The following is a 27629-nucleotide window of genomic DNA, read 5'->3' on the forward strand; positions in this document are numbered from 1 at the left end:
GCAGAACATACAGCATCGTCCTTGAGGCCTCCCAATGCCGTGTTTAACCCTGCCAGGGCTGCAGCATGGCAAGAGATGGGGCCAGCTGAAGGAAGTGAGAAAATAACCCATAGGTGCTTGGAGAGGGCCTACATAAACTTCCAAAGGTAACTCATGTCAGGTTTCAGTCAAAAGAAGAGAGGAATTGGGCAGCCCTCAGCAGAAGACAGTCCAGACAGCTTCAGTACAAGATATTGCTCTGTGAAAGGGTTTTGAAAGGTGCTATTCCTTTTCCAAAGGCCTGGGAGCTAGTTGAAATGAGAAGTCTACCCTCCAGTCTAGGACTATGGATCCTGGCTAGACCTGCTGTCTGCACTCCACTGCCTTCCAACCTGCCTCCAGCCCTGAATCCTTGGTCCCCGTTATGGTCTCAGAAGTGTCCATTGCAATACTGGGGTCAACAGCTGGTCATGGCTCCCCAGCAGTGTCAGCTCAGCCGCAGCACTGAGGGAAGGGGCCACTCATGTCACCTGTGGAGGTGCAGCCTTACTGATGGTTGTGTAGTGAGCATGGGTTGAATGCAAGGTCCTTTGTCCTTCAACTTGGGTGCAGGTATAAACAGGTAAAATTCACAGTGACCACTGGCCTCTGCAGTGAAGGCATCAGCAGTCTCTGATGCCTTCACTCTGATGCCTTGTTCAAAGGTTGGCAAGTCCCTTTTGTCCCTGAGCAACTCTTCAGTCTCTGGCCATTTGCTGCCATGGCAGTAAGGGAAGACTTGGAGTAGCTGTTGGAAGGCAGGAAGAGTGCAGATATCTCTCATTTATCCTAGCCATGCAGGGATTAAAAGGCAGGAAGCCATAGGTTCACATCACTTAGCAAAAAAAGAGCCTTCTGGGAATGGTGTCATCTGTGGTTTGCAATACCACCAAAGAGGGAAGAATTGCATCATTTCTGCTGGCTGCCAGAATTATGAGTTTACTTCGGTCTTGCAGCAACCAAAAAAAGACCAAAAAACAAACAATCAAAAAAAAAAAAAAAAAAAAAAAAAAAAAAAAAAAAAAAAAAAAAAAAAAAAATCTCTCAAATCTCTCCAAACCAATGACAACTTGAGCTTACTTTAATCCTTTAGGTCCTGATGCCTCCAAAGCACTGAAGCACTGGCTAGGGAAGTGCTTTCCTCCCTTTAGTTTGTTGAGGAAGATGCCTCCCAATTGTAATGAAGCCACAAACTGGTGTTTGTCAGCTGGTGCATTGGGATCCCAGAAACTCCTACGTCAGGACAGACTGATGGTGTCCTCAAGCTTTCTGGTCCATCAGTCCACTCTCAGTGAATTACAAGGTGCTAGTGCTGGAATACCTGGACTCTGCAGATTTGCCCCCACCAGTGTTTGCAAACCGAGGAAAGTGGTGACAAAGGATGGCAGCCTTCCTTGGCATGCCAGGAAGCCAAGCGGTGTCCTTAGGCTGCCCCCAGAAAGAGTTAATGCAGAGCCATGTTCCAGGTGTTTGAAGTGACTACAATTGCAAAGGGGAGGAGAGGTCATTTTTGGGTGGGGAGAGCAGCCCTTTCTGTGGGCCAATGGCTAAATGATTTAGTCTCAACGCCCAGTTTTGGGGATTATTTCATGGGCAAAAATTCATGGACTTTCCTCTCAAGGGGATTTGTCCTGGATGAAAACTAGGGACTGGACCCCCAGGCTTGTTGGTGTCTCCCTGTCTGTGCTGTAGAAGGTAAGGTGCGTGTTCTGGTGCCTTGCTTCTTTCAGGTGGGTAGTGGGGAGTTCTTCCCTGGCCGCCTACACTGAAAGTATCCATTGTGCCTGTGTCTACAGTTCCCCTTTTCAGAAGAACCATGTTGCAGGGTGGTGTAAGGGCTCTGCTAGGACAGACTGTGTATTTGGGCCACAGTCCAGCTGTTGAGATGCGTGGCTCATTTCTAGCCTCAGTTTTTTGTGCAGCCCTGCTGAGTATTTCTTCAGCTGACTTTCTTCTGGTGGAAAGGAAATGCAGAAGGTTTCAGCAGAGAAGCTGAAGTCTTGCTTTGTGACCCTGTTGGATTAGTCTGGGTTGCTATAAATGGCCTAATAATGCACTGCTGGTAAAGTAACTGCAGCAGCATGGGGCATCTCTAGGTGCAAACTTCACTGAAACAGTGAGAAATTTGTTCAGATAGCAAATCCTGTCTGAACCAGGTAACACTACAGCCCTTCTGGCTCAGTCTCTGCGTCAAGGAAGGGGAAGCTGTGCTGTATTTGTGAGTGTGGGGCTAGGCAACTACCATCAGGAAAGGGCCACTGTTTACTGAATTGCTTTTCAGTGGAGCAGAGAAATAGGACAGAATAGAAAGCATAAGCAGTTTGTGGCAGGATTACAAGGTAGTGCCAGTCTTAGCAAGAACAGACTGTGGCTCAGGAGGTCTGCCTCTTCTGTGCCTTATCCCTAAGCTGCAGGTGGAAATCCCTGAGTCATCATCAGTTTGTAAGTTAGGCTTTTTGTGCCTGATCTAGCTCATGTTCTGGGTATAACATGCTGGGATGTGTAAGTCAGTTTTGTGTCCATTTTTGGGTCTTGGAGGCAGCTGTTCCACTGTTGTGCCTTGCTTTTTACTCAGTTTCAAGTTGAAATACAGGCCCTTTGTTTGGGGCAGTGCTGCCTCCTGGATTTCCCTCTTGGCCATACAAGCCTTGCTCCATTTTCTAAGCATTGCCTTTTGCTCTAGGCTCTCTGGGCTGGGCTGTTCTCTGCTGACAGAAGTGTCTAACCTCTATCCTGCCACTGCCCAGTGCATCCTGATAACACTGAAGAAGAGCTACCTTCTTGGCACCTGATACTTGATTTATAGTGCTGCATTTCTGTCTGTAGACTGTAGGAACATACTGCATATGAACACACATAGTGGGCCAGCCCTTGTGTTTGCAGGTTGAGGTGTACAAGTTGATAGTTGGGGGGAGAAAGTGGGTGACCTGGTCCTTCTGTCAGTGGGATACTGATTCTGCAGTCAAACAGTGACTACAATATGCTGCTAATTCTTGGCTTCTGGCTTTAGCGGGGCTTTTTCCTCCTTGGTGCAGGAGGTCCATGCTAGGCAGGGCTGCAGCTAACTCACAGAAGTGCCTTAATCTTTCCCACTGTATTACTCTCTCACTTATGCATGGGGTTTCACTACATCCTGGCACCAAATACAGCCCTACTTGCTGCTGCTCCTGCTTTGTCCATAGGCAGTAAGTAGTGTCTACAGCATTTGGAAGTTTTACTTATGGACTGCATCCCCAAACAAGATTCCTTGTTTGACATGTGTTAACTAAGCCCAGGAAATTCACTTTGCACTGACAGCTCTCAGGATGGACTCGTACCTGATCCAAGTGAATGGCCGTGGAGATCATGCCCCTCTGCTAGATGTTCATCTCAAGAGCACTGGGAACACCATATCACCAGGGAAGGTGAAGGGTCGGAAGCCAAGATGGGCTGTCAGGGCTTCTGAAATGTCAAAGAAGACTTTCAATCCCATCCGAGCCATTGTAGACAGCATGAAGGTGGAACCCAACCCAAAGAAAGCCATGATCTCCTTGTCCTTAGGTGAGCATAGTCCTGTGGTTGAAGCCTCCAGGTATCTGGATCAGCTGTGTGGATGACAGATTGCAGGGCTCTGAAGCACAAAGTTTGTGTGAACACCAAGGGATAGGTCAAACAACCACACAGCTCTGTGCCTGTCACAGATCAGTGAGAACTTTACTGTTTTTTTGATCTTTGAAAAGGAGACCCAACGGTCTTTGGAAACCTTCCTACAAATGATGAGGTCACGCAGGCTGTGAAGGATGTTTTGGACTCGGGACAGTACAATGGTTATGCTCCATCTGTTGGTAAGTTGACAAAGCTCATCCTGTGAGAGTTGGATGAAGTCACATGCCAGGTCCTACTGCACAGTGGGTGTATGGAGCCCACAGACATCTTTCCATTAGTGCCCTACAGCTGTCCTCACCAACAGTCACATGAACACACAAGTATGTGTATCCCCCAGATACACCTGTGTGCTCCCTTCTGTGTGGGCTGTTTGAGGCCTGAGATCCTGCAGAAGCTGTTTGCTGCCCCAGCCATTGGGGCAGACAGGATATCAAGAACCTAGATGAGCTTGGGTACTGTGTGTCCCTGCCATGGATTACAGCCAAGCTCCTTTCTGATCTGCCTTAACCAGGAGTTCCCTTGGGCTCTCTAACTTCACTAACACCATGAGACTTGTTTGCAGTTAGTGCCAAAACCATGCACAGAGCATAGATATGGCATAGAGTGGCATCACTAAACAATGAGAGCCATGTCTTGGCTTCCTTCTGGTTCAGAAAATTCCCTGGCTACCTTCCACTCTGCTCCTGTCAGTTCTGTCCCTGGGACATACTAGGGCCAGAGTTTGCCTCCCTGCCCAAGGTTTGTCTCTGCTCTTGGCCATCCTGGCCCAGCCTTGGGGCTGCATGGTGCTTGGCCTGAGGTAGGACAGTCTCTGCCACCAAATGGGTTCTCCTCAGCTGGGCAGCAGCTGTGAGCCTTGTACTGGTAAGAGGAAAGAAACAGTACTGGTAACAAGAAGAATCTGTAAAAACCTCCTTTCCATGTCTGACTCATCTTTCTTCAGGCTACCAGTCCTGCCGGGAAGCTGTGGCTGCATACTACAACTGCCCGGAGGCACCACTGAAGGCCCAGGTACTGGTGCCCAGCCAAGGCACACCCACTGCAGTGCAGACGGTGCTGCTGCCCGCAGACCGTGGGGCATGGGGGCCCCAGCCCATCTCTTCCCTCCCTGCCCAGTTACAGGACTAAAGGCTAGTCAAATCACCTTGTCCCAAGGCGGCCTCCTGCTGCTCTCATCCCTTCCCTGAGCCCTTCACCTCCACCCTCCCCAGGAGGAGGTTTTGCTTTCCACCAGCTGAAGTTTCCCTGTTTTCAGTCAGGCCCTGGCACTTTCTTTTTTGGCTGAGAAGCTCTCCCTGGCAGAGCTGAGCCTGGATGTTATGTCACTCCTGTGTGTCCGGAGTACTTCAGAGTGATTGTGCTTCCCACTGACCTCTTTGTGCTCTTTGCAGGATGTCATCTTGACGAGTGGCTGCAGCCAGGCCATAGAGCTTGCCTTGGCAGTGCTGGCCAACCCAGGCCAGAACATCCTGGTGCCACGGCCTGGCTTCTCCCTCTACAAGACTCTGGCATTGTCTTTGGGGATAGAGGTCAAACTCTATAATCTCTTGGTAAGTAGTGGCAGGCCTGGAAGGGGCAGCCCTGACATTTCTCCTCTCAGAAATACCATGGCCCTGCCTGGGAAGTGGGTGAAGGCAACATGAGTAATCCTGGGTGCCCTGGCAACCTGACCTTGTTTGGCAAGTCCACTTCCTCAGCTTTTACTTCCCTTTCTCTTTGCTTCACTAGCCAGAGAAGGCCTGGGAAATTGATTTGGAGCACTTGGAGTCTTTGGTGGATGAGAAAACAGCTTGCCTCATTGTGAACAACCCATCGAACCCCTGTGGCTCTGTGTTCAGCAAGAGCCACCTCCAGGAGATCCTGGCAGGTGAGCTTGCCTGTGTGTTTCTGGGGCCTGGGGCATGGTTGCAGTCTAGTGTCTGCCCCCATTGCTCGTGTCTCAATCACTGCAGCACCATGGCCAAAGGCTTTGCTTCTGACTGACTCCACCTCAGGAAAGAGGGCTTGCTCAGTGTGGAGGTGCTGTCTTATCTAGGCAAGAACGTGCAGACCATGTGTCTTCCTCAAGAGCTCTGTGTGACTTGGACTGCTCATTTCTCCCCTCTGGCTCTGCACTAGGAGTGTTCACAGGAGCCCTGTGCTTCCTTGTTCCTGACAGGGAGGGCTGTGCTGCCAGTCCCCACCAACTGGAGCACAACTAGGCTCAGTCAGGGCCGGGATCCCCAGTGGTCAGGCTCTCCAAATGAACAGTCTGTAGGAGGAAGATAGGGACCCTGTGCCCTGAGACAGATCTTCCCTCAGAGCTCTGCCAGGCTCTGCAGCAAAGGGCAAGTCTGTTCCCATGGAGGATGCAGGTGGCCAGGCTGAATACCCTCTCTTCCACAGTGGCATCAAGACAGTGCGTGCCCATCCTGGCTGATGAGATCTACGGAGACATGGTGAGCACCCCTTGCAGTCCTTTGCACTTGCAATGCTGCCTGTCCTTTTTGATGTACCTAATCCTTGGCCTTGGCAGCCAGGTCTCTAGAGGTGAGGTACAGCTCCACTTCCCTGGGCCTGGGTCCATGCCTGCAGCTCCCAGTCCTTTGGGGCACAGTCCTAGGAGAACCTCTCATGTCCAGCTCCCTTCCACTTCCGAACAGCTTGCTTTTATGTCTGTGCACTTACCATGTTCATACTTTGAAGCTGTGAGTTTTCACCATCGGTTTCCCATTGCTTCCCTGCATGCCTTCTTGCTAAGCCTAATGCTCACACCCATGCTCACAGTAAGAGGCAGGGACAGCCCTAACACAGTCTCTGGTCATAGGTATTTGCTGACTGCAAGTATGAGCCCATTGCAACTCTCAGCACCAATGTGCCAGTCTTGTCCTGCGGTGGCTTGGCAAAGCGATGGCTAGTCCCTGGCTGGCGGATGGGCTGGATCCTAATTCATGACAGGAGAGACATCTTTGGTAATGAGGTGAGAACCGCTGTGTTGCTGTCATGGCAACACACTTGCAGAGTCTTCAGTATGTGGATCACCAGGTCTTTAACAGATACAGGCAGGTACTGCTCTTTTGCTCTCACGTGGGTGTCACCCAATTGTGCTTACCTGCTTTTCTGCTCCTCTTTCATGTCCCTTCCTTACTCCATCTGCTCCCAGACATGGTCTTCTACTCACATCTACACTGTAACTCACTCCATGTCTCTGCTACTCATTAATATATGCCTTGTACTTTTTCTGTGCTTCTAACTTCTCAGAGAGCTCCAGTGTGCACTGAAAGTATTGCATGGCTTATCAGGCATGTGGAGTCCATGTGTGATGTCTATGTGCTCTTACATGGTTTCTCTTAAAAGTAAGAACAAAGCACCTAGCAGTGCTGCCAGTACTTTATCTGGCTATTTTTCAGCTGTGTTACAAGGACAACCATCTACTGCAGTGACCTTTCCACCTAGAAGGCTCTCTGCAAAGGAAGAGGGAGAAGAGAGGACCAAATGAGTGAGCAGAAAAGCTAATATTGATTGTCCTTACCTGGCTTTGAAAGTGTGGATTGTGGGCACAAACCAAAGGGAAATGCAAAGTTGTATTTGGAACAGCTCTGGCTTTGTTTGTATTATCTATATTCCAGCCTTGTTTGAGTCAGATTGGAAAGTTCCAAAAGTTGTGTCTGTTGGCATCTCAATCTGCAATGGAGGAACAGAGAATGACACTGTATATAGTCTGCTAAACCTGGCATATAGTCAAACAAATGTTCTTTAGTTCTTTGTATGCTCACTGAAGAGGAGGGTGTGAACAGCTCTAGAAATACAGGAAGTGAGCCTTGGAGCTGTTCCTTTCCTTTAAGGAAGCATCATCTAAGCTGCAAATACTATGTTTTCTCAGATCAGGGACGGCCTTCAAAGACTGAGTCAGAGGATCCTAGGACCCTGTACAATTGTCCAAGGAGCATTGGAGCGTATCTTGCACAGAACACCACCTGAGTTCTACCACAACACCCTAAGCATCCTCAAGGTAAACAGGCTGTTATAGATCAAGAAAGGCTGTTCACAAATTGTTTGGAGGGAGTCCTTTCTCTCTAGCTCATCATTCTTCCTCTCCTCCTCCCCACTTGGAGGTGCAGTTTTGTCTGTGATTAGGAGGACGCAACAGATCAAATTCCAGCAGGAGACATTGTAATGGGCAGAAGTAATGACTGTGATGACATTCAGGCAGCCTATCTCTGCAGCTGTAGCTGCTGACTCAGGGGATGGAGTTTGGCACTGGCTTTCTGAGCTCAGTTCAGTAACACATGCTGCACTCAAGGCCATGATCTCCCATACTGTTTGCATTTGTTGTCCCTTTATTTGCAGTAGGCAAACCTGTTCATAGTCCCAGTCCAGAGTTTGGCTTCCAGTCACTGAGCTGTTTTCTGGAATTTTTCCTGTTTTGAAATTTCTCTTTCTTGCTTTTCAGTCTAATGCTGACCTTTGTTATGCTGCCTTATCAGCTATCCCTGGCCTTCAGCCTGTCAGGCCTGCTGGAGCCATGTACCTGATGGTAAGTGAGGATTGCCAGCACTCACACTAGGTCTGGTTGCCAGAGCTAGTCAATGTTTCAGATTGGTACGGAGACCTTGCCACCAGGTCTCCATTACTGTACATTTTCAAATTGTCCTGTGCAGTAAATGCATCCCTTGGTCACCTTAGAAGGCCAGGATATGCTGTTAACTGCTCACAGAGCAGAGACCAGTACACTTAACCCACTTGCTTCTGCACAGAACTCCATGACATTTCAAGACAAGGCTGTTTCACCTGGATATGAAGCCTGCTGGCAACTGGAAGCCCCTATTACAAAACAAGGCAGAATATCATACCTTCTGTAGAAAATGAAGCCTTCTTCATACTAGCATACCTGTCTTCTGCCTGTGGTGTTGCCATTTCTTCTGCCTTTTCCCATGCCTGTTTGCTTTAAAGTTTATAATGTGCTGAAATCTCCTTTTTCATTTCATCAAGCTCAATTGAGAAATTTACGCCACTTTGACATATTTGAATTTTTTTCCTTTTATTTTGTTCCATTTCATAATGTCTCCTGTTTTTCATTCACTCTTAAAATGTGGACTCAGAACTGGACAATACTGCAGTATCTGTCTCACTGATTTCTATAGAAAAATCCTTATCACTTGACCCTGTTTCAAATTTTACTCAGAGCTACACAGGTAATTTTGCTTATGCTTTTTATGTAGAGGCACAGCTCTAAGATTCTTTCACACTTGTATTTCTGCAGTAGCTGGCTGTCTATTTCAAATTAAATCATGTGTTTATTTTTGTTTTCTGCTAGCTCTTTCAGAACTTATGTATGCAAAATATCTCTCAAATTACCTGTTCAAGAATATTTTCATGAGATGTTTAAAATCTTCTTTGGTTATAAAGGTCAGTCTGGATGAGGCGCTGAACAAGCTGATCTAGTGGGTGGCAGCTATGCCCATAGTGGAGACATTGGAACTAAATGAGCTTTAAGGTCCCTTCAAATCCAAACCATTCTGGGATTTTATAAACAAATGGCCAGAATAGCAATGTCTTTATGTGAGAGAACGACAGCTGCCTTCTTTCCAAATACAAAAAAGAAATATTTATTGAAGATTTTACCATTTTCGTGTCATTTTACCAATTACATCATCCTACAAGGATTTATTTTGTTCATAATGTTCTAGACCTTGCTATATTTCTTTTTATTTTAAACCAAAGCATTGGTTTTGGTTTTTTTTTTTTCATGACAGGGCTATCAATGCATATTGAGTTCTCTACCAAGCTCTGTCTCAATATCTTATTTATTCCTTTTCACTTCTAATTGGTTACTCTGTCTTTTCTATCAGGTGTCTGTTTATTGAAGCAGCATTTAACTGAAATTCCATCTTTAGGTAGTTAATGAAGGCTTTTTCAGAAGCCTGGGGTTTTGGGGTTTTTTATACGTTTCTCTCTTGCATCCCAGGCAGCCCAAATCATAAGCAAAAATTGAGGGCAGACAGTTGCTCTTGACTGGGAAGTCATTGGGCCATGTGTGTAAACAAGGACACTAGATAGTTTTGGTGCCCTTGATTGCCATGTTCCATCCCTCTGCTGCAGGTTGAGATAGAGATGGAGCATTTTCCGGAGTTTGAAAATGATGTGGAGTTCACTGAGCGACTCATCTCGGAGCAGTCTGTGTTCTGCTTGCCAGCCACGGTGAGCCTAACACTGAGAGCCCCAAGAAGCTGCAAGGCCAGAGCAGGGTGGGAGAAACCATAGGGGTTTGCATCCCTGAGCTCTGAGGACATGCTGGGAGTTGTGTATGCACGTGTCCATAGTAATGTAATAGTGTGTAGGAGCTGGCTGTCAGCTCCCTGTGCTGTGTGTGGCGGTCTCTGGCTCACTAACAGCCCTCAGTCAGGCAGTCAGGATCTTCCCAACTCCAGACTTGCCCAGTATTTCTCAACCTGGCAGAGCTGTACCCCTGAAATCCATATACTCCACACTTCCTTGCTGAAGGTGCTCCTTCAGAGAAGTGCTCCCACCTGTGTTCCTTTCGTCAGTCTGTTTCCAGTCCCCCACCCCTCCAGACATAGGGAAGGCTGAGAACATCTGTGCCTTGCATTCACTTCCAACATTGAATATGGACAGGGCCTTAAATATTCTCCAGCCCTCTCCTTTGCTAACGCCTTTCAGCCCATTCCCTGCACAGTTCACACAAAGTCCTCTGGCCTGTCCCCCTCACAGCATCATGTCTACACAGATGGAGATGGGACATTTGCTTGGAATGGGAAAAATGGTCTAATGCAGCAAGAACCAAGCTCTCCTGTTCTACACTGACTGTATTCATGTGCTGATGCAGCTCGTGGGGCCAAGGCAGGTCTCTAAAACTGACACTATCCCAGGTAATCTGCCCGCTTCATCTTTTCTCATTTCAGTGCTTTGAGTACCCAAACTTCTTCCGTGTAGTGACCACCGTGCCTGAGGAGATGATCTTGGAGGCCTGCAGTCGCATTCAGGAGTTCTGTGAGATGCACTACCAGGGTGCTGAGGGGGCCCAGGATCTGGAGTGTGACAAGTAGCTACAGCTGGCCCCCTGCCTCTGTCAGGCTAGACCTTGTATGAGGCAGCAGCTGGGCAGGCAAGGCTGCTTCCAGCCAGCCCCACCTCTCCCTGCCTGTAAGCAGCCACTGTCCTGCTGCTTCACTTTTTGTGCTCCACAGACTCCTCAGCATTATACAAAGAGGAAGACACTTCTCTCTCCTCCTCCACTAGAGCTTGCACATCCTCTTGCTTGCAGTCCCCCATGTCTCTGTAGACTCAGCATCTGTGCCCTGTGTTGGTCTGTGCTACTGTGAACCAGCTGCAAGCAGGGGCAGAAGGTTGTTCTTGGGTTGGGCCCTGTGGCAAGGGCCCATTGGCCTGTGGCTCCGTTTGGGCCACGCTTCTCCTTGGGGACAGGAGAAGGCTGCTGTCTTGGAGGATAAAAGTACCCACCTCTCACTTCTGTCTGTTACCTTAGGAGGCCAGAGCTCTTTATACCAAGCCCTTTGCGTGATAAAGGGAGTAAGTTATTGTAACTTTTTTATTAATAAAAATTCTGACATGGCAGTCCTGCACTGTCCTACTGTTGTGCTAGGTTAGGCTTGGTCACTGCGTGGGTCACCTTTGCTCACCTCATGGTATTGCAGTGCACCAGGCATGTCCCTGCGTGCCAGCGGGCATATGGTGAGAGCGATTCAGGCCCCCAAAGAAACCCACCAACCCTGAGAGCAGCATGGGCCCTGAAAGCTTGACACAGACTGGAGCCAGGCCCTCCTGCCCTGCTGATGTTGGCAGCTTGCTGTGGCAGCCTGTCCGCTCTCCACAGAACAGTCATGTCTGCACCTTCTCCTTGGCCCTCAAAGCCTACCCCACTGTGGACCCCAGCAGAGCAGTGGGTGCTGTGTTTGCTGCTGCAGGCAGGCAACTGTCTCCAGGACTGGAGCCAACTATGCCTAAATACTCAAGGCTTGGCATGCCTTTCCTGCTGTAGTGGTGAATCATGGGGTGGCACCCATGGCTCATACTGTGTGTGGTGTTTGTGACATGCCAGTGGTACCAGGGTTACTGATTGCTGAATACGTCAGCTCCATAAAGTAATAAGGAACTGGTGGCCTGTTGTCTGTTTATTCAGTGGAAAGGGGAGGAGGTGATAATGCCCATTGCAAAATGTGTTCTGGTGAGATGTTCTGTTTCTGGAACTGTCAGAGGGGCAACTTGTGGAGTGCCTTACGTTGCCACCTGCAGCTCTGTTCACGTGTCCTCCCACAGGGTTGGGACTCACAGGTCAACCCTGCCTCCCCAGTGTGACAAGAGCCAGCTCTAGATTACACCTGGCCAGTCCTGCCAGGTTCTAAACCGGTCTAATTGTCTCCCCTTACCTTGCCCAATACAAAATCTGGGTACCAGTACTCCATTAGAGGGGAGGGCTAAATGAGAAAGATAGCAGTGTATGGAAAGGTCTTTGACATGTCAGCTGAGTGTCCATGCTACATCTTTTCCTTTTACAGAAAGCAATCCCAGAACAAAAAGAGAGGGAAGCTGGGGCTTTGAGTGAATGATACACAGCTTCAGAGATTTCATGCCATTAGCCCTTCAAATAGAGCTGAATTACCAGAACTGCTTAAGAAAAGACATTGACAAGTAACAAGCAGGGTGGTGTATGTATGAAGGATCTGTTGGACCAGGGAACCTTTACAGCATGATGTTGCTGCATTGTTATGCCATCTTGAACCTACTACAGTTTTCATGTACCATCTGCTTCCTTCAACTCTTCTCCATGTACCTTAGGTTCTGTGGCTTTAATCCCCATTACTAATAAACAGATCCTGGTTTTAGAGAAAGCTGATCTTTTGAGATCACTCTTCCTTCGGGAACCCCTTTTCTTTCAGAATCCCCTCAGAGATGTCTGTTAACATGCAAATATTCTGCAATAATTAACACAATCCTGTTTCTTTTTGACCCAGCCACGTTTAACTGAGAAGGCTGAGAGAGCCAGAAACATAGGCATATATCTCTTAAATCTTAGGATATTTTGATTTCTCAAAGCCACATCCTCCATTGTCATCTTTTGTAAACGTATCCTTTTGACCACACCTAGGTTTTCCCTGATGCAATAGCAAACTAGCATTAAACCACAAATGTGCTAGTATCATTTTTCAGGTATTATACTCACAGATGCTTTGCGTCATGGTGTAGGCGTAGGTTAGAGCACCCTGCCAGCCGTACAAACTAGCCTAAGTTGGAGTTTGGAGGTACTCTGTGCCAAAGGAAACCCCTGTAGCATTGAGACCAAGGAAGAAGTCAAGACACAGATCTGAAGCTGCTCTTCGGAGATGCTCAGACAAGATCTGCAGAGCTTTAGCAGAGCTGTCCCAGTGCCCTTATAACTGATTGTAGGAAAATAAGGGAAGATTGGCAAGGAGGATTGTAAATACGCTCAAGTGTCTTGCAGGTGAAGTGTAGAAAAACGCATATATCATGCTAATTGTTGTTTAGTCTTGTGTGTTTGGTAAGTGGTACATCTGTCTTTATATAACATAGGTCTGTGCTAGACTTAGAACCACCCTCTTGAAAATGCTTGACATTCCTGCTTTGCTGCGGTAAAGTTAAATCTCAATGGTAATCTGTGCCTGCAATAATCCCTGATATACATGGGAAAACAGCAGGTTTGGTGATCCTTGAGCATGGACTAGACTCCACAGTGCTGGCATCCCTGTTTGAGTGCCTCTGCCTGGGTCCTGCTTTGAGGATTGCCTAGTTGGTGAGGTAATAGAAATAAATTTACTCTGCATTTCATCTGTGTTTTTGTGGTTGTTACTACATCCTGCCTTGTGCTGGCTCACACACCGATCCACAGCCATCCTCCCTGTCTTAGCTGGGGAGCAGCAGTGCTGTACCCTGGCACAGGCTTGCCTTGCGTGTCTGCCCTTTTCTGTGCCATCTGGGCTGGCCATGTTTAGGATTAGGGTGATTTACTTCAGATATGGGGACCTAGGCAGGGAGGCAGCCTTATGCATAGGGCTCTCTTTGGGAAATGAAGGAACTTCTCAGCTTGAAGTGTACTAGTCCTCAGCTTCCAAAGGGGCTGGCAGTAGGTTCAACCCTGACGGGGAACTGGCACTGCAGGTAAGCTGGGGTAAATTGCACCTGCCAGCAGTGAGATCATCAGTTCCCCCAGGTGTTTTAGGAACCTCATTGTAGCCTAGCTGCTGGTGCTGGCCTCACCCACTCTCTTCCAGTAGCCCTGATTGCCTTCAGCTGGTCTGTAGACCAAATGGGAGGTCCCTGAAGGTCTTCCTCTCTTGGAGCCATGGCCTTTAGCTGCAAGAGCCTGTCTATACTAGCCTGCTCTCTACCATCGTGTAGCCATGCTGTACACCTGCAGTGGGAAGATGTGGTTTTCACTGATTTGGACCCAGGACGGTTGCAAGGAAGCAGTCTGGGGGATGATCATGGAGGCCCTGCTGAACCAGAGCCCAGCCTTTCCAGGAGCCCAGGTAAGGCCTGAGCAGTGCATGGCAGTGGAACCCCAAGGGGAGGTGTGTGTGAATAACTTTGTATGTGAGGCCTAGCACATAACCTTGTTCTCCTGGGGCATGCTGCTTTGTCCCGGGGTCAAAGGAGCTGACCTGCTCTGGTGGCAGTGCCTACCAGAGGCACATATAGGTTTCCACAAGCACGAGAAGTGGCCAGGAAGAGACCGTGGATGTAAGAAGAGGTGGTAGCAGTGGGTTGGGAGACAGTACTTACTTGAGGTGAATGGGAGGGATTTTGTAAACCAGACTGTGACAGTGTAGAGGAGCTCTGCAGGAGAAGGAAGGCTTAGCATAGTCAGAGTCATGCCACTGACACAACAACTGTGCAAGACACATCCTCAGCAGGGTTCCAGTAGCTAGAAGGCCCCTAGCTAAGCTTAACCAACCAGAACAAGGTTGAGGTTGTGTGTTCCACACTAGCCTTCAGCCTCGGTCCCCAGCACTGGGGAGAGCCTCCTGAAGGGCAGAAGCACTGGAATCTTCCTCATGGTTTGGCTGTCTGGCATGGGCTCTTACTGTGCTGGGAGCCCAGATCAATACCAGCCCTTTACTTTGTCATATATTGTCTTTGTTTTCCTTATTTGTCTTGGGTCCGTGTTCCCTGAAGCTTTGCCAAAGCAAAGGGGTGTTGTCAATAAGTCTGAATGACTTATTTCCTGGATACCTGACAGAAATAATTGGTGCTAGCACAGGGTCTTCTGCACTCCAGCGCATTGCATGGGCTGTGCATGCTTCAGGTCTGCTTGTTGCTGTTGTTTCTCTCCACTCTAAACTAGCTGTTCTGCTCCCTCTTCAGTTCTTGTGCTGATATCCAGTTTTACACTGCCTCTGCACATAAAGAAGGCAGAAGCTGACCAGTGAAATTAATTCAAAAGTTGAATATATTTTTTTTCTTACTATTTTTCCCATTTCTGTAATGTGTTGGTAAAAGTATTATGTGACCTCCTTCTTTCTCTCGTGTTTGCTCATTTTCCTGTTCCCCCACCACTTGATATTAGAGTGCGGTATTACAATGAAGGCAAGAAATGATACTGCAACTGTGCAAGGGTGAGAGAGGGAGAAGGTCAGCCAGTATCCTTGCTCTTGCCTGACACAACTTTGGGTTCTTATGTGCCAATTCAGACAAGTCTATTTATCTCAAGGTGCCTCTAAATAAAAATATAACTTTAAAACTTACTTCAAACACAAGAAAAAAGCCACAGGCACATCAACTTGTCCTTGGAGAGATGCTGCCATATAGGGCACCATATCAATAATTTGTCTCGTTTTTCCTCTTTCTGGAAGGCATATGGGGCAACATCTGCTCTAGCTCAGAAAGAACTTGCTCTGACTGGAATTTAACATAGGCATTGCACCTCTGCTCCTATGCATTCTGGAGCTTCCCTCACTGCTGCATTCTTTCCATCCCCTATGAATGATGACTTCTAAAGCAACCAGGGTGACTGTATACAGCATCCCTACCAAAAAACACTCTTTTCTGAAAGCAGAATTCCCTTCTGTTGTCTTCGTCCCATTATAAGTAATGAGCAATTGACATAAAGACTTTTTTTTTTTTTTTTTTTTGTAGATTACTGTCAAGTTTGTTTACTGCAAGGAGCAGGGTTTTTCCCGTCCATTTCAAAACACAATATAGCAGTACTCAAATCCACTGATCAGCATGGGAGACCATGCATGGCCCTCGTGTGAACAGTGACATTGCAGCTTTGTGTCATGCTCAGTGACATTGCAGAGTCATACATTTTCATTTTCCTCTACAGCTTCAGAAGTGTAAGCTAGAAAACAGCTGAAATCCCTCTACTTTGAAAGGGAAACATTCACCAGTGCATAATCGCAGCATTGACTCTTAGAGCAGCTCCCCAACATCATACCTTTGAGATGCAGAAAATGCGAACTATCTCATCACACACCTGAAAGTGATAGAGATTTTGGCAGCATGATTACCATCAGCTGCTTTACATATCAGCCTGGTATGAGTTTTGTTCTTCAGGGCATATAAGAGCAGATATCAAAAACTTGTGTAGGTTGAAGACTGAAAATAGGGAGAAATTCCTCCTGTGTCTTGATTTTAAAAATTGTGATTATTCCAAATACAGTTTTTACTGTAGGCTCATGGCAGAGGAAAGTAGTTCCCACAACATGCGGCTAAACATACCCATATTGCCAGGAAATCCTGTTGCTGCCAAAAGTATCTTAAGTTCAAAACAAGACTGGAAAAGTGAATAGAAAAATGTCTAGGTGATATAAAATGCAAAAACAAACTTGATCTGAACAGATTTTAGACACCTTCTGTGTCTACTCACGGACATCACTCTCCACTCTTGTCACAGCCAGCAGAAAGAAACAGGATCTTCCAGGGCATCACTCGCTAGCTTATTTTTAACATCTGCATTCAGAGAGGTGACTCGTGTACTCCAGATTCCTGGCTTCAGGGAGGAAATGTTTTTCTTGTTCTCTTCTCTGGGCATCTCCTCTAGATGATGGCAGAAGACAGGGCATGGGGTTAGTCAAACCTTACAGCTGATCAGGTTTCACTGCTATAGGTATGCCTGGTTCTCTTATCAGCTGACAAAAGCATGGTTTCAGGTAGGGAGGCATCTCCAGTGTAAGCACTGTGGAGTTAAACTCTAGTCTATACCATTTGCATTATTGCTCAGCCTACTTCTGTTGCTTCTGCACTGGGTCAGGTGTGATCTGTTTATGCATGCTTGGGAGCACAGTACATACTGCTTACTTCTCCAGGGTGTAAGAAATACAAAGTGTGATTGCATGGGCAGTTCACAGAGATCACTAGTCTCTGAGTCCACAGAGAGAGGGTAGAAAATAGAAGCGTGTCATTCTCTGGACATACTGCAACAGGCCTTTGTCCTTCCTGTGCTGAGGGCCCCAGAGCTGGATGCAGTATTCCGGGTGGGGTCTTGCCAGAAAAGAGTAGAGGGGAAGAATCTCCTCCTTCATCCTGCAGCCCATGCTTTTGGTGACACACAGCCCAGAACGTGACTGTTTTCTGGGCTGTTAGCACACATGGCTGGCTCATGTGAAGCTTCTTGTCCACCAACACCCCCAGGGTCCTTCTTCTTAGAGCTGATATCAGTCCATTTTCCACATGGCCTATATTTGTTCTTGGAATTACTCCGACCCAATACACTTCTGCTTTGCATCATAAAGCTTCTGAGTCAGACATATGGGGAGCATGTTGTTTGTTTTCAGGAGCTAGTGGTTTCCTCCTTCAAGTGTCACAATGTACAGGTCTCAGGAAAAACAGTGTGCCAGACTAGTTTGTCCTCCCAAATCTCAAATCCAAGGAAGAGCATATTCTCTTCCTCTGTGCAACTGCTCATACTACAGAGGATGCCCTGTGGAAAGCTCAAACAAGTAAAACTGGGATATGGTGTATATACAAGTAGAAAAATCTGCTGAACCCTTTGACAAGATGACTGCACAGTAGTATTCAGTGCTGTCATAAAGCCTACAAATTGATGCCAAGGGATCAGCATATCTTGGGCGAACTACATACAGCTGGAACAGAAGTTTTGATCCATCTTTGTTCATGCAGCTGTTAGCCAGGGAGGAATAATCCTTCAGGAAAAGCCACTCAAGTGGTGGGGGTTTTCTAACACCTAATGATGGACAGGTAAATCATGTGTGTCAGTGCAGGGCATGGAAACACATATCAGAAGTCCAAAATGCACCGAACATTGCATGGTCCTCCACAGGGCCCTACCTGGACCACTGCCAACTTCTCACCTTGTTTCCCAGCCCAGGGTTACCAGGGCTTGACCATTTGTGTTTGCAATGCAACAAGTGAAAGGGAACATGACCTGCCCCATTCAGATTGTCCCTCCTGCTGGAAGCACCAGCCTTGCCCAGATTTTTTTCTTTTGATGTCTCCTACACTTCACTTGCCCTGAGAGCAGCAGTGAGGTCATGGGAACACAAAGAGGACACCATTAAGAGATCTATATCTCTTCAGACTGTGTGGCAGAATCTATGAGATCTGGAATAGGAATGACCCAAAGAAACTGTCTCTGTGTGTATTTCTCTTGAGCCCAGTGCTGCCCTGTCTCACTACCTTACCTGGCACAGTCCCATTGCAACTGCAGCACCCTTGTGAATTATTAACAGGCCAAGTCCACCTGCTCCTTTCACAGCTTGTCCTTTCACACAGTTTTCCTTCCCAGCCCCCAAATGTTTAATTCAGGCAAGGTACAGACAGAGAAGAGTAAAAAAGATTTTATGTGAATCTCCATCTGCTGACATGACAAGCAGCCAGAGCAATAGATGGAAAGTATGCCCTATCTCTGCACTCATGGTGGGCAAGCTGGTCCTCTTTGCAACTTGTTTGTCTTTTGCTCTGACATTCTACAGACATCCCTGTTCCTGCTCTTACAGGCAATAGTCTTTTTTGGGGCTTGTAATAGGAGTTTAAAGTATCTCTCAGTCTCCTTCATGAACTTTTCTGGCCCTGTTCCTTTACTAGCAGCACCTGGTCATTCACACCCCTGCCAGAAACTGCCATTTCCGTACCTTTTGCTTAGTGCAGGGTGGAGTTTCCTAGTTTAAGGCTGGTCAAAGTAGGCGGGCAGTGTAGAGCAGGTTTAGAGCTGGGATGTACATGAGGAGGACAGGAAGGAGCGAAGCACAGGTGTGTCTGAGACCCCAGCATGAAGACAGAGTGCCTGTGCATGAATGCACTGTTGTCCGTGTGACTGCCTGGAGGCGAGTGTACCACAGCAGCGAATGTGTGTGAGGGCAACTTTGCCTGAATCAGGTCTGGTGACGCTTCACAAGGACTTGTTAAGGTGAGATTTTTCAACCATTTCTTGGTATCTAGCGTAGATGCTCTTGATGCCAGCAAATTGTGGCAATTTTCTCCAGACAAGCTGTAGGTCTGGCTTAGAGGGTAGTTCCTGCTTCTCCAGACAGTCTTCTCAGTGCCCTTGCTCAGCTTCTCCCACTAGTGACAGTCATGCCAGCTGCTCACGCCTGAATGGGCAGATGACTTCTAATTCTGCAAAAATGGACCAGGCCAAATTGAAGCAGCATTTGAAAAAACTGTGAGCAACCATCAGTGCCATCAAAGACCAGCGACGGGAGCTTCTCTGGTGCCAGATCATCTTTGCTATGCTGCTGCTGTTACAGCAGTGGGGAACCCGTACATGTCTGGAGAACTCCCTCAGCCTGGCAGAGCACTCAACGTTAGTTTGCACAGCACAAGGTGGTTTTGGGCTATAACCGTCTCACACCTGCCAGAGACATGCACATGTTCAATAAACCTGTAATCTGAGGATATGGCACCCAGTGCTGCTTTCTGTAACGCTCTTTGCCAGGATCAAGCTTTTCCAAGATCCCTGCATTTTTCTAGAAAAGCCTAAGACTCTGATTTTTTTTTTTTTTTTTTTTTTTTTTTTTTTTTTTTGGAAACAAGGTGCTCAGGCAGTATTTTCAGGCCTTTGCTGTGGGAGACACTAACATGTTGACGCTGGATTATTGTATTTTTCGGTAGTTTCTGTATTGCATCCTTTGTGCCCTGAGATTCTTCCAGTTCTTTCTGCTCTCATCTTGGCTCTTCTCTGTTAGCACACACACTGCTAACAGTCTCCTTTTTGTGTTCTGCACCTGAGATTGTCTCAATTATTCTGGGCTGATCTTTACTTGCCAGCTCTGTGAGAACTTCATATTTTCACTTTTGCAATATGAAATGAATTCCATCACTGGCAACTGTGGATGTTTCCTGTAGAGAAAATGTGGTTAAGCTTAAGACCTTAGTTTAGAAACATCCCAGCACCCATGACTGAGAAAAGTAGTGGTGAAAAATAAGGTTATATAATTAGTATTTCTCTCATACTAGGGAATGTATGATAGATAGTATAATATGATGCTGCTCTTTCATTCCTCTTCATCAGGCACACAATTCGTTTCAGTTCTTTTACTCTCTGTGGAACAGACTTGTGATGGCAACAATTATCACTACTACTTAGATGAGTGAAGAAGCTGTTGAAACTATGGTCTCACATGAGGTCATTACTATCAAAAGCAGTCCCTCTGTGAAATAGCTAAATCATCCAACTATCCCACCCTGGGATAAAAGTATACTCTTGTTGCCTGAAAAAAAACTGATTTCATTCTCATACTCAAGCAATTTGCATGTAGGTTTCCAAAGAAACAACTCTTTTTGTGTTTTTAAATCTGCCTGGGTATCTATCTTCATGCCATTGTTCATGTCTTCTCAACGGAATTTTTCTCAATTAATAGCTTCTGGCTATATTCCAGGAACTCTGTCAGGAGTTAGAATAACAATATTAATGGTGCCAGATGGAAGTGATATCATCAAAGTTCATTTGGAAGCCAGGACTTTTGGTAAACACTGCTTGTATTCATTTGCAAGGAAGAAGCTGATATATCACTTATTTTTACAATAGTCTTTGTTTGCAGCTCTTCCTAGGGTTGGTCCAAACAGCAACCTGATCCAGCTCCTTGTCAGACCTGAACACTACAGGCCATTTGGTAACCAAAAAACAAAACAAAAAAAAAAAAAAAATCAGATGGCTTCTTGTCCAGGAAACAGGAATGATGTGGTCCCTCTCTAAATGCACAGCCCTGTCCTTGCCAGACATTACTAAAGTAAAATTCATATTGTGGTAGCACCTGTTGGCAACAACCAGACTTACCCATCAGGCTGGGTATTTCCTTACTCTGCGGAATTATAATTGCTGCTTTATAAACCCTAAGCTCAACACAAATGCACAGCGGGTTACTAAGAAAAAAAGCCACTTTATGCATGTATGTTGGAGGCACGGATTAGTGTCCTTGTTGGTTAGCAGCAGTGACTGTATGAGAAAATCTAAAACATCACTAGAAGAACTGAAATCGTGGGAGGAGGCACCCCCGTGCAAATTAGTCTGAAAGCTTTGCTGCAGAGGAAAATTAAGGCAGGACATAAAGAGGAGGTTAGGGAAACTTTGGGAACGTTCAAAATTACTGTGGACCCAGATGGCATGGCAAGCATGTAGTAGGGAGGCAATATCTGCATCGCAGCTGAGTTGAATCATTTCACACTGGTGTATTGAACTAAATAGTTTATTCAGTTGTTGCTGCACTGGGCGATAGGAAATTTTGACTGAGCATGTTAGGTCAGGTGGATGGGTTTTTCCTCTCCCCCTCACGCACCCCCGTTATACACACCTGTCTGTCCCATGGGTGCCCCTCCCCAATGGCATCCCATTGGCGCGGTCCTCTCTCCCCTGCCCCCACCCCCAAGGGTATAAAACTTCCTCGGGAGAGCTGCCCCTGCTCTTTTCTACCTGGGTGGCCCTCTACCGGTGTCTTGCCACCAAGCTAATAACCAAGATACTTGTACCCACGTGGAGAAGAGCGCTTCCTGTCTTTTACTTTTGTCTACGTGGGTCCGTGTGAGCTAGAGTCTGAGCTAGCCGGATTTGGACTCATATAAGGCCCAGGAAAACCACGGAATATTGCATTATACTTCTGCTGCTTGAGTAGGGGGGCTGCTGCTCGGCATGGGAATAGCTGCTTGAGTCTCATGCAATTGTGGACTACAAAAAAGCAGTGTACAAAGCTGTAAGGGCCTGGGCTCGGATGCTGCTCTGTATGGGATTAACATCTTGCCCTAAAAGCCCTGCTGTCTCTGTCCTGTCTTGCTGTGCATCCCCTTGGAAGGACTGACCATGACTAGGAGCCAGAAAAGTTTTTCCAGTTTTAGTTCACCTTGGAAAATACAAAGCAGCTGCACTAGCAAGAGAGGTCTGTCTCCACTGTGGCACAGCTAAACTGACAAACCTGGCAGATGGCAAGGGGGAGCACTCCGTGTTGCCTGGGCTTCAGTGCTGCACAAGGAGCTTGTCCCCAGGGGCAGCTCATGCTACAGATACCTAACCTGTACTTGAGGCACAGTCAGGCACTGCTGGGGGACAGAAGGAGAGCACACAAGACAGGAATAATTGGCAAAGTGTTCTTTAATGTATTTTTAAAAAAATTAATGTATTCTTTCTGCCACAGATCCCATCTTCAGTGGTGTATTTCTTGCAGATTACTGTGCCAGCTGGTATTCAGGCTATGAATTCTTTCTGTGGTATTTTTATGCCATGTCCCCAATGGCATGAAAGTTTTTAGACATTTTCCAATAATTCAGTCATCCTCCACAGGCAGAAGAGAGGTTTAGTGTATGAAACAAGGACCCATCTTTGGGCAGACCTCTGAGTTCAATTAGCACATTCTATTGTATGTCTTCTCATAAAAGACCAATATCCCTCCCTCCAAGCCCAAGGATTAGTGGGCTTGGAGGGAGGGATAACAAGTGACAGTCTTTAAAAAGGAGTTAGGCTAAGAAGGGGGTTAGTGGGACAGGTAAGCAGTTAAGTCTGCCTACACAAAGATGGGTCTTTCTAGCAAAATTGGCTACAAAGCTCTGTCTGGAGAAGATACTGTTCTTGGATTTATTATGGTGCCAAGCTTCTTCCTTTGGTAACAATAAATGTATGGTGACAATAAATGTTTCCTGAAATTTCAAAAGAAGAATAATCAAAACAAAAGGAAACCTACATTGTATGTTTACAGCATTTTGGCATAAAAATAATAGTAAATATTGGTTAGAGCAAGGTGTTTAAAAATAAAATGTGGAACTGTTGAATTCTGAACACCTCAGCAAAAAGGGAGGGTTTGCATTTTTCCTTCATAAAAATTGCCAGGATTGTTTGCAGGGATTATGCACATGAAGTGCACATTTGTCTGTACCGACTTTTTTCAGTGCACACAACTAGCTCTTAAACTTTGATAAAAGTGCAGACAAGCTTTTCACTATCTTCTAAGACTATATTAGAATGGCTTCCTGACAGACAGTGGTTTTGCTGCAGAAAACCTTCAGCCCTGCAGTACTTATGTCCTTTGCAAAGATACCTTGTGTAGTGGTTGCCAGAGTGTCACTAGTAGTGTGGCAGCTTTCCAAACTCTTGTGCCTGCAGAGGGATGCACAGGTGCCTGATGCACCACATCTTGCCTTTTTCATCATCTTGTGATGCTGAGCTTCCTCTGTCTTTGCAGGTCCCTTGGAATCATGGTGAAGTCTAGAAGAGTGCAGGTGCTTCTGATTCTGGTAGTTCTGTCCTTCCTTCTTATCCACTTCCTACCCTGCAGCAACAATGCCCATATGGAAGAAAAGCCTTCTCCTGTCCACATCCTCATTCTCTCCTCCTGGCGGTCAGGATCCTCCTTCACTGGACAAATCTTCAGCCAGCACCCCAGTGTCTTCTACCTGATGGAACCTGCATGGCACGTTTGGGTTAAGATGTACCAGAACAGTGCCAAAGTCTTACACATGGCAGTGCGGGACTTAGTCAGGTCGGTCTTTCTGTGTGACATGTCCGTGTTTGATGCTTACATGTCTAGCCAGAAGAAAAAGTCTGATTTATTTCAGTGGGAGACAAGCCGAGCCTTGTGCTCCCCACCTGCTTGTGACTCATTCAGTCGCAGTGACATAATCACTGCAGGCAATTGCAAAACCATCTGTGGCAAGTACCCATTCAGCAAGGTGGAGGAAGCTTGTAAAACCTATAGCCATGTTGCCATCAAGGAAGTTAGGTTCTTTGACCTGAAAGTTCTCTATCCCCTTCTCACTGATCCATCCCTGAACCTCAAAATAATTCACTTGGTACGTGATCCTCGGGCTGTGTTCAGGTCCCGAGAGAATACAATGGCAGACCTGAAACGCGACAGTAACATTGTTGTGGGGTCTCAGGAGACAAAGGGGGAAATGGGGCCCTACAACACAATGCAGGTAATCTGCAAAAGCCATGTTGAGATATACAAGGCAGGAAGTCAGGCTGCTCCAAGCTTCCTGAAAGACCGGTATCTGCTGGTTCGCTATGAAGACATTGTCAGAGATCCTCTAGCAAGGGCTGCTCAGATGTACAGGTTTGCAGAACTCCATTTCACACCAGAGCTTCAGAAGTGGGTCCATAACATCACCCATGGAAAAGGTCATGGAGTACAGGCCTTTGAGATTGGGTCAAGAGATGCAGTGAGAGTATCCCAGGCCTGGAGAAAGACACTTCCCTTCCAGAAAATAGAAAAACTGCAAAATGTGTGCAAAGATGCAATGGATTTGCTGGGCTACCGGCTTGTTCAGTCTGAAGAAGAGCAGAAAAATATGTCTCTGGATCTTTTGTTTGCCCAGAACTCCTCTGATATCAAATTTTGAAGGCAGAAAAGCTGGTCTCTGCATCTACTTTCTGAAGGCTACAGGGTGCTGAACAATTCACTAGAGCCAAAGAGGACAGAGGTTCAGGCATAGAAGAGTAGGAGCCTGCGTGGATGCAAGAACAAGTGGTACAAGAACCCTGACTACATTCAGGAGAGCTCTCAGCAGCACAGGGTCACTCTCCAAGATGGAGAGAGTATCCAAGAGATGCAGCCACAATGGAGGCTAAAGTAATGCAAGTTGGTTTTCCAAATTAATTATGTTTAGGTTGGAGCACAGAGAATGCCAGAGGAGTAAGACTCGATGGCAGAAGCTCAAACCCCCCACAGACCGCAGCTGAAGACCAGGGAAACCACATGGAGCAGTTGCATTGCCAAGGAAGAGGAAATATAAAAGGAAGCTGAGTAAAGAAAACGTTGCTTCACATGCTGCCATGCATGTGATATGTAGTGCCAGAAAAGACGCAAGGATGACCAGACATTGGTTTGATTTGGTGTTGGGTTTTTTGGTTTGTGGGTTTTGGGGTTTTGGTTGTTTTTGTGTGGTTTTGGGTTTTTGGTTTTTTTTAATGGTTGCTTTTTCAAGTCCAGGTTTCCTTTTGCTCCATTTGTACGCCTGAGTATCCAGCCTTGGTGGCAAAGGTGGGGAAATGTTTGTGTTTACTTACTGTATATTGGGAAAATGGAATAAACCAGCTATTGCTGAAAATAAAACTCCTGGGTTTTTGTGTGGGAAACCGTTTCTGTGATTATGTGAATCCATTTATTTTTTAGCTGAAATAATTCTGTCTTTTTGCTTTTAAACCCAAGATCAGTTGTTTTCCTGGGAATTCCCACAGTCCACATGGGCAGCAGAAGATTCATGCTAAGGTTGAGATCCTAAAGACAAGGTAAAGACATAGATTTCATTGGCATAAATACCAAAACTGAGAAGACAGGTTAATGGGAGTGTGTTGAAGAAACCAAGAGAAGATCACAAAGTTCTCCTATTGAAATATTTGGTGAGAGTATTTCTAGTCTTGGAGCATAAAAAAAAATAAATTTAACAGACTATGCCATTCTCCACTGTCTCCATTGGAGATGCCATTCTCCCACCTCCAATGGGAATATATAGTTCACACCTGAACAACAGAATTGTTTTCACCTGGTTTTAAATGTTCCAGAAGACAAGGAGAAAAACTTGCTACCAGATTTGGGGAGGTGTGAAATGCCTACAGATACCTATTTCTGAATATCCTTTCTCATGTGTAAACTGGGGAGTCCCTTTAACATAGAACACTCTGCCTTAGCAATATGGGTATCTGTGTTCCTAGAGCTAAACCCCTAATCCCTGAAAAGATCGGGATATTGTATTATGGAAATAATAGTCTTACTACTAGGGATCGTGTTGAAGGACAAAATCCATGCTGAGCAGGCAGCACTGGCCTCATGGCAGTAAGTTCACTGAAAGCAAGGTATCCTTCTTTACTCTGTGTTTATGCAAATTTAGGGTAGGCTGACATAGAGAAGTGGGAGCTGCGCTGAGCCACAGGAGCACGGAGCCACTGTTTTTCTTTATAGTCCCTTTAAAATAGACCTTAACATATTCGGGTAAAAGCAGCTAAAATCCTGTTCTTACTGAAGTTTAAAGAGCTTCCTCCTATAAGTGCCAAGAAGCTGCATTTTGAGCAAAAATAGATTCTTTTTGGTACATTGCTACTTATCTCTACATTAACCAATGTCAGCTTGAGCGGCTTAACTTTTATTATGAATACTTGTTTTCAGTGGATGCAATCAATTCTGTGTATCTGTGCTTACTTGAATAAAAACCTCCACAGTGTTTCCAGTCAGTAAAAAAATGGGGTAAAAGTAACATATGATGCATTTCCCTAATGTACTGTTTTAAAAATTACTTACACTTCTGCTTCCTAAGCTTAATCAGAGAAAATGCAGAATTGTTGATTTCAGTATGTTTTTATTACAATCCTTTAGGTATGTCTCCTCAATACAACAATTTATAGGATTTTCTTTTTTTTCTGGGAACAGCAAAGTCTGCTGCCAGTCTGGTTACATGAAAATGTAAAGTTGTCTTGATTCGAGCAAAGGTAATTCCAAATACTTTTTGGAGGAGGAAAAGAAAACTCAACAAAAATCCCCCAAAATCTCAAGATGCTGCTGATGATGTGTAAAATTATGACTACGTCCTTTGGCATACACAATAAAAATGCATATGGCAAAGGACATAGTCTGTTTAGAAGCAAACATTAACTTTACATTGTACAAGTTTAAAAGCATGAACTCTGTTTTTATACCAGTGAAATGTAAGATGGAGAATTCTCCAGTCAAAAGGACATTTAAAGGCTTACTCTTATTCCTGCCTGTTGCTCTTCAAACTGGTGCATACAATCAGTTTTTCATTGGTAACTCAAGTTATGAAAGCAGAGAAATTAATTTACTTTGATGAATGCTGGCTAACTCTAAAAGAAGCAAATAGGAAATACCCAAATTCCAGATAATAGTTTGTAGACCCAGAATTTCTGGCTGTAGAATTCTCTTTAACTCAAATTTCTTGTATGTGCATTGCCACTTTGCTCATTTTCCAGGTAGACAAATATTTCTGCTCCAGGCAATAATAGAAAGAAACTTCTTTGAGCCACAAAAAGAACTTTCCTGACCTTTTGTGATAGTAGGGGGGAACCTGATAGGAATATGGAAAACCAAACTATCTCCAGCATATTGAAAGGAGAATAACTGTGTTGTAGGTAAGACAAAGCACAGAAAACAAGGATTTTTATCATGGGAAGACAGAACCAGAAGTAGAACCATATAGCATGGTGTCATCTCTGGGTCCTCCAGGTTTTAACCTGGTAAAAGAGACCTAGACCCATGTGCATGCACAAGCAAGAGCATCTGTGGACAAGCAGTGCCTTTCTGGAGTTCATAACAGAAGAAAGAGGGCAACTGACTAAATGGTGGTCTTTGTGTCTTAGTTCCTACACCTACTGAGTGCACAAGCACACATGGAAAGATTCTCAGCATTAGACAATGTGTCCATAAGGCTCAGCAAAGAGAAAAACACTGTATGTGTACTCAGAAGTTTGCACTGCACCTTAGGCTAATTGCTTCAATAAGACAAACTCACTCTTAAAATAAGTGCCCCTTAGAATTATAAAAAGACAAAGTAAATCTGACCATTTTATATTGCAGCTATTTAATGTATTCTACCTCTCA

At 45.9% G+C, this 27629-nt stretch overlaps 2 protein-coding genes across 4 annotated transcripts; both read left to right on the forward strand.

Annotated features, from left to right (window-relative positions):
• Positions 1 to 1594: 1594 nt before the first annotated feature.
• Positions 1595 to 11782, forward strand: TAT (tyrosine aminotransferase). 2 transcript variants are annotated; one of them, XM_009090809.4, is made up of 12 exons: positions 1595 to 1713; positions 3316 to 3558; positions 3738 to 3842; positions 4607 to 4674; positions 5055 to 5213; positions 5392 to 5530; positions 6049 to 6101; positions 6470 to 6622; positions 7526 to 7654; positions 8096 to 8179; positions 9745 to 9843; positions 10566 to 11782. In XM_009090809.4, exons 2-12 carry the CDS (start codon positions 3324 to 3326, stop codon positions 10707 to 10709), a joined length of 1368 nt encoding a protein of 455 aa, XP_009089057.1. In that variant the 5' UTR covers positions 1595 to 1713; positions 3316 to 3323; the 3' UTR covers positions 10710 to 11782. The 2 variants fall into 2 exon arrangements, with proteins under 2 accessions (XP_009089057.1, XP_018770322.1); XM_018914777.3 differs by having other exon boundaries at positions 1600 to 1718.
• A 1621-nt stretch (positions 11783 to 13403) lies between these two features.
• On the forward strand, positions 13404 to 26449 carry CHST4 (carbohydrate sulfotransferase 4). 2 transcript variants are annotated; one of them, XM_018914779.3, is made up of 2 exons: positions 13404 to 14168; positions 23265 to 26449. In XM_018914779.3, the coding sequence occupies exon 2, from the start codon at positions 23278 to 23280 to the stop codon at positions 24418 to 24420; it is 1143 nt and encodes a 380-aa protein (XP_018770324.1). In that variant the 5' UTR covers positions 13404 to 14168; positions 23265 to 23277; the 3' UTR covers positions 24421 to 26449. The 2 variants fall into 2 exon arrangements, with proteins under 2 accessions (XP_018770324.1, XP_009089055.1); XM_009090807.4 differs by lacking the exon at positions 13404 to 14168 and adding an exon at positions 15799 to 19006.
• Positions 26450 to 27629: the final 1180 nt, after the last annotated feature.

The sequence above is a fragment of the Serinus canaria genome, chromosome 11 (genome assembly GCF_022539315.1).
Source record: "Serinus canaria isolate serCan28SL12 chromosome 11, serCan2020, whole genome shotgun sequence".
NCBI lineage: Eukaryota > Metazoa > Chordata > Aves > Passeriformes > Fringillidae > Serinus > Serinus canaria.